The 9,844-nt window shown below is 52.3% G+C and overlaps 1 protein-coding gene across 1 annotated transcript; it reads left to right on the top strand.

Annotated features, from left to right (window-relative positions):
- Positions 1-525: 525 nt before the first annotated feature.
- COPS7A (COP9 signalosome subunit 7A) lies at positions 526-6,290 on the top strand (the record flags this gene model as incomplete). Its single annotated transcript, XM_079714545.1, has 7 exons — positions 526-687; positions 2,570-2,645; positions 2,882-2,970; positions 4,073-4,275; positions 4,922-5,027; positions 5,137-5,288; positions 5,441-6,290. 7 exons carry the CDS (start codon positions 526-528, stop codon positions 5,478-5,480), a joined length of 828 nt encoding a protein of 275 aa, XP_079570671.1. The 3' UTR covers positions 5,481-6,290.
- Between the last annotated feature and the right edge of the window lie 3,554 nt (positions 6,291-9,844).

Raw genomic sequence — 9,844 nt, 5'->3', positions numbered from 1 at the left:
AGGTAGCTGTCCGCAGAGTCTGACCCAGAGTACGACGGGGCAGCCGGCGGGAGCCCACGGTCCCTGGGCGGCCTCTTTAAGGGAGGGGGCGGAGCCACGTGGAAGGATCCCGAGGGTGAGGTCACGTGGTGCGGGGCACATGCGGGGCACAGTGGCGATTTGAGGGAGCGTCGTCGTTGGGGTGGACACCGTGTGACATCCCTCTCCCCACTAAGACCTGTGTCGTGGGGTTCAATGGGGTGCACTGGTGGGACTTGGGGATAGGCCCAGGAATGGGGGAGGTGGGCGTGGCAACCCTGTGTCAGCCAGGCTGCCATCGAAGTGGCCGAATTTAGGATTCCTAGATACAAGTGTTAGACTGCTCCATCTCTGATTCCTCGTTGCAAAAGTGGCTCAGTGCCTCTGCAATAGAGGTCCTAGGCCTTGTGCTTTCCATCCTCCCCAGTTCAGGAACCTTCAGCTTCACATCCTCTTTCCTTGCAGCTCCAGACTTCCTGACCCAGGTACCCCCAGCTCAGTGCAGCCATGAGTGCCGAGGTGAAGGTGACAGGGCAGAACCAGGAGCAATTTCTGCTCCTGGCGAAGTCGGCCAAGGGGGCAGCGCTGGCCACTCTCATCCACCAGGTGCTGGAGGCCCCTGGTGTCTACGTGTTTGGGGAACTGCTGGATATGCCTAATGTTAGAGAGGTGGGTTCTTGGCCTGGATAGCACCCAGGGAGGCTTGGGGCTAAAGTTTGAATTTGAGAACGGGTGGGCAGGGCTCATTCTGCAACCCCATAACCATTCAGTTGAACAAGAATATGGTGATTATTAACTGGCAGCATGCAGAAGTAAGTCGGCAAGTAAACCTCTTAATTCCCCTTTGGAGATGAATGATCTGTAAAACCCAGTATTTTTCATTTTTAAGCAAAAGAGCCTGTGATTCAGAATAGGAGACCTGATTCTAGCCTGTATCCATCAGTGTCATAGCTCTTAATAATCATATTGCCTTGATCAGGTCACTTTTATTTTAGGGCCTAAATTTTCTTTTAAAAATGGACCTGAGGGCTTCCCTGGTGGCGCAGTGGTTGAGAGTCTGCCTGCCGATGCAGGGGACGCAGGTTCGTGCCCCGGTCCGGGAAGATCCCGCATGCCACAGAGCGGCTGGGTCCGTGAGCCATGGCCGCTGAGCCTGCGCGTCCAGAGCCTGTGTTCCGCAACGAGAGAGGCCACAACAGTGAGAGGCCCGCGTACCGCAAAAAAAAAAAAAAAAAATGGACCTGATATTGCCCCTCACTATTGTTGTAGAAATCAGATGAGATTATGGGAAAGTATAAAGTCTGGTATAAGTGGAAGGAATGAATGTGAAATTGGCATGACCTGTTCTCTCCCGTTTGCACCATATGCTAATTCACTTAAGTTTGATAAGGTAGAAGTTATCTTTTTCCCAAAGACACATGGCAAGATGCTAGGAACACAGCAGAGAGAACTGTTCACACAGAAGTGGCAGAGTTAAGAGTTTAAAGTCCAGAGTGAGTAGGTTGCCAAGATGTGTGACACCAGCCGAAGCCCTGAGATGCTATGACAGTGGTAGGTGGACAACTATGAGTTAAGGTTTTGAGTGCCAGTGATTGAGTCAATGAATTTAGCCTTTCGGAATCCTGGTCCAAAGAAAACTGGCTGCCTTCTTTCCCTGCTTTTCTCTGCAGTGGAATTAAAGAGAATCAGGGTGAAGAGAAAGAAGTATGTTTTGGGTGCCTGTTTAGCACTCTGCTAGTCATCTGGGAATACCAGAAAAGTACAAGACCCAGTGCTCCCCTTCTGAAACTTACATTCCAGTTGCAGAGAGAAGGTGAATGGATATCCATGTGTAAATCATTTATTTAGCAAGTATTTATCAGCAGAGCCAACTACACGCACAGCTCTGCTAGACCTAAGTGGGATACCAGAGACCACATCTGTAATCTTGTTGAAAAGAAAGATATTCTTAGGTAACAACCTCAGGTGGGCTCCGATTGACTAAGTGGGTGATCAGTGGGAGGAGAGGAGGTCTGGGTGGGCTGGCTTGGGTGACGAAAGCTCCCGGGGGAGGCCGGTCTGAAGCAGAGGCCACTAATCCCAGTGCCTGCTCAGTTCGTGCAGCCGTGAAGGGAGGGAGGCTGAGGCAGAAGTCTTTGGTGAATTGGGGGGGTACAGCAGACCCCCTAAAGGTATTCAAATTCAGAAATGCTAAATATACTCTAAGGACCAGACAAAACAGTTTGCAATGGTTGGGGGGTGCGCGTGGTGTGTGTGTGTTAGATACTAAACACTGAAAGTTTTCAACTCTGAATTTAGGGTAGGAATTGGAGGCAGATGGAGCAAGAGGGCATTGCGGATTGGGGGGATAGTGTAAACAAAGGCCTGGAGGTGGAAGTGAGGCCTTCCTGTGGGGAGAGTGATCAGAGAGAGAGTTCCTTTCAGGGAGCTGGGAAGCTAATGTTGGAGGGGAAGGCTGGGGCCAGAAGGTGGAGCTCCAACTGGGTAAGGCTGGGAGGGTGGAGAGAGAGACCCTTCCTGTCACTTCTTCTCTCCCATCATGTTCTCACAGCTGGCTGAGAGTGACTTTGCTTCCACGTTCCGGCTGCTCACGGTGTTTGCTTATGGGACGTACGCTGACTACTTAGGTAACAGGAGGGGCTGGAGGTCTGGAGACTGGAGGTGGGAGGAGGGCAGTTTACCGAGGGACTTAGAAGAAATTCCTGGGATACCCGACTTAGATCCCTTAAGTACACAGGGTCAGGGTCAAGACCTGAATTGGCATGGAAAACTCAAAAAAAAAAAAAAAAAAAGGCAAGAGAAGGAGGCTAGGGCTTTCCACAAATGTGAAATCAGGATTTCTTTGTCTTTTTTTTTTTTCTAGCTGAAGCCCGGAATCTTCCCCCACTTACAGAGGCTCAGAAGAATAAGCTTCGACACCTGTCAGTCGTCACCCTGGCTGCCAAAGTCAAGGTGAGTGACAGTCCCCCCAGTCCTGAGCCACAGAGAACCCTTCTGTATCTCCCTTCTCGAGGGTCCGTCTGAAGGGAATGGCACTTGGACAGCCTTTGACCACCGTGTTGCTTCTTCCTGCCTCGCCCCATGCCCCTCCAAGGTCTGTGTCTGAACTCTGTTACCTGCAGCCTTTGGGGCTGAATATTATTCTCCTAGTTTTCTACTTTGTTTTTCTTTTTCAACCAACTTAAGTTCTAATTGAAACACCTTTTATGTTTGGGGTCAGAATAGCAACTAGGGTACCGCTCACTGTCCTTCAGCAGCCCCCTCTTGTCCCCGCTGTAAAGTCCTCCGCAAACGGCCGCGGCATCCAGAGCTGGAACGAAGCTCTCTCTTCTGGTGAGGTGCCAGCTTCTGTTTGCTAAAATAAGAAACACAGAACCCAGGGTATTCCCTGGCGGTCCACTGGTTAGGACTCGGCGCTTTCACTGCAGTGGCCCGGGTTCAACAATCCCTGATGGGGGAACCAAGATCCCGCAAGCTGTGCGGGGCGACCAAAAAAAAAGAAAAGAAAGAAATACATAACCCAGAAGTGTCTTTGTATATCCTGTTGGGTTCTGTTTTGGTTAACTATCCGCCTCCGCCCACCTGCGTCTCCCAGTTGTTACTGACTCTCCGTCATGCTCGTGGTTTTACTTAAACCGGGCTCTCTACTGCAAGATGCCTCTTTGGAGGTAGACGGAGTATAAATGGTAAACAGAGTAGCTCCAGACCTCTCCCACACCACATCCTCCCATTATGTCAGGCTCCTCTTGACCAGGTCCGTGTTCTGTCCTGAGCTGGGCCAGAGGATGGACATCCAGGCAGATGTCACCCTGGGGTGGGGGAGGGAAGGGAGGAGGGCAGCATATGTCTTTTATTTAAGGTTGTTCTTCTCACATTGTTATTTCTCTGGTGGGAGTACTTTTATTTATTTTACCTTAGAACCAGCCTCTCAGAGGAGACGGTTTAGGAGTAGGAGCGGAGGGTGGGCGGGGTGGGGGGGATGGAGGGAAGAAGAATCTTGGAAGCCCTTCTCTGCTGCGGAACCTCACAGCCCCAGCCCGCCCTTGGGCCCCAGTGTATCCCATACGCAGTGCTGCTGGAGGCCCTGGCCCTGCGGAACGTGCGGCAGCTGGAAGACCTCGTCATCGAGGCCGTGTACGCCGACGTGCTGCGCGGCTCCCTGGACCAGCGCAACCAGCGGCTGGAGGTCGACTACAGCATCGGGCGGGACATCCAGCGCCAGGACCTCAGGGCCATCGCCCGAACCCTGCAGGAGTGGTGAGACTGTGTCCCGGCGCCGTCCCCTCTCTGCTCGCCCCAAGAAAGGGAGGGGTGCTTTGGAGGGGGGCGAGTTGGGCCGGGCGGCAGAGGTGGAAGCCAAGAGGATGAAGGGGAGTGAGCTCGTTCCTCCAGAGGCTTCTGAGGGAGAAACAGTGGAGGAGGGCCTGGGGGGCAGGAGGCGGAAGGCGCGTCCTCAGTGTAGTAACCAGGGGAGGGAGGAGGTACTCTTGAGCGCACCCCCTGGGGTGTGGGTCACCTGTCTCCGGCTGCATGCAGCACCCCCGGTCAGTGAGCAGCCCTGGCCACAGGCCACAGGCCTCTCCCGCTTCTGTTTTCCGTGTTCTTGTCTGACTCGAGCTGGTTAAGACACCTCCTCTTTCTCCTGTTTCGCCTCCCCCGCCCTGCTTTGGTTTGGGGAGTTCCTACTCCCGTCTTGCACGTCACTCCGGGCACTTCTCTCTCCTCCTGTATCTTACCTGAGTGTACCGCTGGCTCCTGGGAATATTGTGGCGGGTGGCTCCCAGGTGCCCTGGCAAGGCTTCTGACTCAGACGGGGGTCTGGATGGCCAGACTCGGGGGTGTCTGCGAGTGTCTCTTTCGTGGGCCTGGTCACAGCCCTGTCTGCGGACCCTCGCTCCCGCAGGTGTGTGGGCTGCGAGGTGGTGCTGTCAGGCATCGAGCAGCAGGTCAGCCGCGCCAACCAGCACAAGGAGCAGCAGCTGGGCCTGAAGCAGCACATCGAGAGTGAGGTGGGCCGGCGGGCGTCCCGGGCAGCGACGGCCGCGGGCAGGCCGGGTGGGCAGGGGTCGGCAGGTTCTGGAACCTTCCTCCATCTCCCCGCTCCTTTCATCCTGGTAGGTCGCCAACCTGAAAAAAACCATTAAAGTCACAACAGCTGCCGCCGCCGCGGCCACGTCTCAGGACCCCGAGCAGCACCTGACGGAGCTGAGGGAACCGGCTCCAGGCAGCAACCAGCGCCAGCCCAGCAAGAAAGCCTCGAAGGGCAAGGGGTGAGCGGCTGTGGCGGGAGCCGCCGGCGTCCCCGGTGCCCTGCTGCTGCTTCCTCGTCCCTTCGGTCACCTGCGTGGGGGTCGGGAACAGGGGGAGCTTGCAGCGCTGAGGGGGTTCCCTGCAGCCTCTCTCTCTCTCTTCCCCTTGCCAGGCTCCGAGGGAGCGCCAAGATTTGGTCCAAGTCGAACTGAAGGGACTGTCGTTTCTTCCGGGATGTGGGGTCCTAGCTGCCTGCCTGCCCCTTAGGAGTCCTCAGAGAGCCTTCCCGTGCCCCTGGCCAGCTGATAACCTAGTTCGTGACCCGTCACCTCCCTTCTCCTCTCCCACACCCCCAGGCGTAGGCCACACCGTCTCTGGGGGGGGAGGCAAGTACAAGTCATGTTTTTGTTGGTACTTTTCGTTTCATGGAGCTTTCTTGTGTGTCCCATTGTCCCCTCTTCCTCCCTGCCACGCTCCCTCCCCTATTTCTTCAGGAGTCGGCGTCTGTCCCTGTTTATTATACGTCACTGAGTGGGAGGGGCTGCCGTGTCTCCAGCATAACCCACACGTGATCCCTTCCCCCTCCTCTACCCCAGCCCCAGCCCTGCATGCCCCGCCTCCTGCCCACCGGCCTGTTGGGGCAGCATCTGAAGAGCCATAGGGCTTCCACCTTTATTCCCACCCTGAGAGTTCTGGGAGCCATTCTAGGAGTCACTGGACACTCACATCCTAGAATCCTGTCACTCTGCAGTTGTTTCCTGTCCTCTCTCCTCCCCTTGGGTCCTGGGAGTGCTGCTGCTTCAATGACCCCAGAGCCTCAGGGCAGCTGTTTCTCCAGCTCTTGCGAGATGGTCCTTTCTTGGCCCTGGCTGTCTTAGAAAGCCTGATGGCAATCCTGGAAGGATTTACACTTCCTTCTGTGAGTTTTGTGGGGATTGGAAGGGGATATAGATTGTATAAAAAGAGTATATATACGTATATCTATATATAACATGACACAGAAATAAATCTATGAGAAGTCTATCTACAAACACGCCCTGAACTGGGTATCTTCTGTCTTTGGTGTTTGTGGATGGGAAGAAGGCTCATTCTCAGTCCACTGTAAAGCAAAGTGCTGGAAAGACAAAAGAACCAGGTACTGGAGACCTAGATCGTGGGCCGTTTGACTTTGGCCAAATTGGCTCAGTATCGGCATTCTTTAAGAAGCAGTGGATGCTTACCGAGCACCAGCATGTGGTAGGCTCTGGAGGTCCAAAGTGACGGGCACTGTCCCTGCTCTCAAGGAGCTTGAGTTCAGTCTGTTTCCTTCCACCTTATAGAATTGTGGGCGGAAGAGTTGATAGTAAACTTCGGTTTTTGCATCAGTACCACACAGGACTCTCAGATCTCAGTAAGAAGCAGCAGTCGGGCTCCTGTCCCCGTCCAAGGCAGAGCGTCCGAGCAGCAAGCTGGGAGGATTGGTCTTGGCTCAGTGCACTGCTGCGCACGCCCTAGAATTGGGAAGCTCTAGTGTAAGGGACAGCTGCACCCCCCTGCCCCCGCCCGTGCATGAGAGGCGATTGCCTCCTGAGGGTCCCAGTGTTGACCGAGCTGCCCTCCCGAACTTGTGCTGTCCTCTAGGTGGAGATGTAGGACAGACTACTCTTTACTGGTCCTGAAGGTGTCAGTTGTAGAATTGGAAGTGGGGGTAGATCCCGAGTTTTGAGTTTTCGGTTAAAAGTGGGCCGGGTGAGCCAGTTATCTTGCCGGGCAGTGGAGACTTAATGGGACCAGTCCAGTGGGCCCTGTCTCGGGAATTGACATGTTGGCCTCTCGCTTTAGCTTTGGCCTAGACTAGCCTGTTGAGCCTGTTGCATCTTGAGTCTAAGTCTCTGAAATAAACCCCTTTTTCCTCCCACACTGTCCACTGTGCAGAAGTCACTAACTCCTGGTGCTTCGAGCCTGTGCCCCCTTTCTCTGCCCAGGCCCCATTTTTCCCTTGAACTTCAGTATCATTTTCCTGTAAGCTGCTTCCAGCCATGACTCCACAACTGCCCTGATCTGTCTAGTGCCGGCCTTCAGTGGGTGTCTCTACCATCTGGTGTGAGCTGGGCTGGGACTGCCTGGTCCTCCACCCAAAGAGGGAGGAGGGGCCGTTCACAGCCCCAGGGACATGAAAATGCAATTTGTCTTTGATTTACAAGGACAGGGCTCTTGGCTCCCAAGGCTTGGAGATGGGGGAGTGGATTATTTGTGGGCTGTTTTTGACCATGGAATTCGGTTCAGGATTTAGGGGTTCCATGCATAACCAAGCCTAGGGCACCAGGAAGATTCTCCCAACCAAAAGTCCTATCAGCACTTGCACATTCTCACATGCTGATCCCTGCTGTACAGCAATCTCAGAGGAGCTCAGGGTTGGACCACTGTGGTAGGGAGGAAGAGGAAGAGAACTTGCCTTCCTGTGAATTCAGAGTTCATGCACATGAAACAGATGACACAAGGTGAAGACGAAGTCTCCATAGGTAAAAACCACAACTGGACTGGGGTGCACCTTTATGCACAAGAAGAGCAAAGGCAATGTCTATAGTCAGTGTTTCACGCGATCCTGTTAAAGAGAGGTCAGAAATTCTCTGCTTAGGTTCAACTTCCAACATGGGTGGAGAGAAGGGAGTTCAGCGGGGCAAGTCTAGGCGGTGTATGAGTTCTCTTGCTGTGTAACAAATTACCCTGAAACTTAGTGGCTTAAAACAACACACATTTATTATCTCAGTTTCTATGGTCCGGGAATCGGCACAACTAAGTTGAGTTCTCGGCTGAGTTTTTAGGGTCCCTCCCGAGGCTACAGCACCGTGTTAGCGAGGGCGTCTCATCTCAGGGTTCCAGTAGGAAGGACTTATTTCCGGGCACACCCAGTGATTGTCAACAGGATTCATCAGCTCTAGGTGGTCAGACTGAGGACTTCATTCCCTGGCTGACTGTATGTCAGAGGCAGCCCCATTCATCAGAGCAAGAGCCAGAGAGAATATATCAGCAAGGTGAAATCACAGACTTTTGTAACCTAATCACGGAAGAAGCATCCCATCAATTTTACTAGTCACCAGGTTCAGCCTAGTGACTGTCAGAAGGCAGGGATCATTGGAAGGCATGTCAGAAGTTTCCCACCTCAGGCAGTGTTTCTTTGGTCCACCAGCATCAGAATTATCAGGGGAGCTTTTGAAAATGCATATTCCCGGACCCCAGTTCCTATTGAATTAGAATCTCTGGGATTGGACTGGAAATGGGACTTCACTACCCTCATTGACTCAGCGCTGAGCTGTGATGTCCCATTTATATAAGCAGACTTGCCCAGATTAGTGCCACCTTGGATCAGCTGAAAAGGCTTCTACTGCAGGGCCTTGGAGGACGGGTGAGGAGGCCCTGGGTCACCATCTGGAAGAGAATGATGCGCAAAGGTGAAACTTTGAGTACAGGGCACGAGAGAGGACTTGTCCTGTCTTCTGAGGTTCTTAAGTATATTGTTATATAATTAAAAGTGTGATAAGTACTAAGAAGTATAGGGTGACATGAAAGCGCTTACCAGGGGATCTTGCCTGGGGTCAGGAAAGCCTCCTCCGAGGATGTGACCTTTAAATTGAAATTAGAAACCCAAGTAGCAGTTAACCTGATAAAGGGGAAGGAGGATGAGCAATCTGAGTGGGAAGAAAAGAGGGATGAAGGCCTAGAGGCAGAAAGGTTCCATCCTGTGGACTACTGCAGCTCCCCTAATGTGAAATGTGTAATGTGGGGCATGCATGGGGAATCCAGTCCTATACTTCTACTTCAATCAATTGGTAAATACATCTTGACTGAAAAATCGGAAATAATACAAACCATAATGCATATATTACACTTCTGGGCATTGGGATTTTGGGTGATTTTTGTCTTTTTTGCCTGTCTCTATTTTCCAATATTTCTATGATAATTTCTAATAATAAATAATATTATTTATTACTAATAAATAATATTTATTAAGTGCTTACTGTGATCAAGCACTGTTCTGAGTGCTTTATGTATATAAACTCATTTAATACAACAACATTCTGAGATTAATATCACCATTATCCCTTTCTAAAGATGACAGAAGTGGTACAGAGAGGTTATGTAACCTGCCTAGGGTCACACACATCATAAGTGGAGTAGGCACACACCACCCTGTCTCTCTCACGCTACTGGACAGAATGCATGGAGCAGTTATCCGAGATCTATGGTAAACAGTAAACAAAGTAGGGAATTCCCTAGCAGTCCAGTGGTTGGGACTTCATGCTTTCACTGCCGAGGGCCTGGGTTCAATCCCTGGTCGGGGAACTGGGGTCCTGCAAGCCACGCGAATTCAAAGTTCCACTAAACCGGTGGTGAGTTTACCATTTCCCCCCACCTCCAGTGTTGCCCAGATTAGACTCAAAGACAGCCCAAAACCTAGAAGTGTACATGAGGTGTGAACTGAAAGAGCTCCCTTTGGAGTCTTCTATTGCACATCTAGGGAGCAGAAAGGGACTCCTAAGGGTCAGAGATTGGGGAAATCCCGTTTTTCTTTTTCCCTTCTCCCACCTCCAGCCCC

The sequence above is a fragment of the Hyperoodon ampullatus genome (assembly GCF_949752795.1).
Source record: "Hyperoodon ampullatus genome assembly, chromosome: 11".
Taxonomy (NCBI): Eukaryota; Metazoa; Chordata; class Mammalia; order Artiodactyla; family Ziphiidae; genus Hyperoodon; species Hyperoodon ampullatus.
The sequence above is the reverse complement of the archived record's forward strand: the minus strand, read 5'-3'. Positions and strand labels throughout refer to the sequence as shown.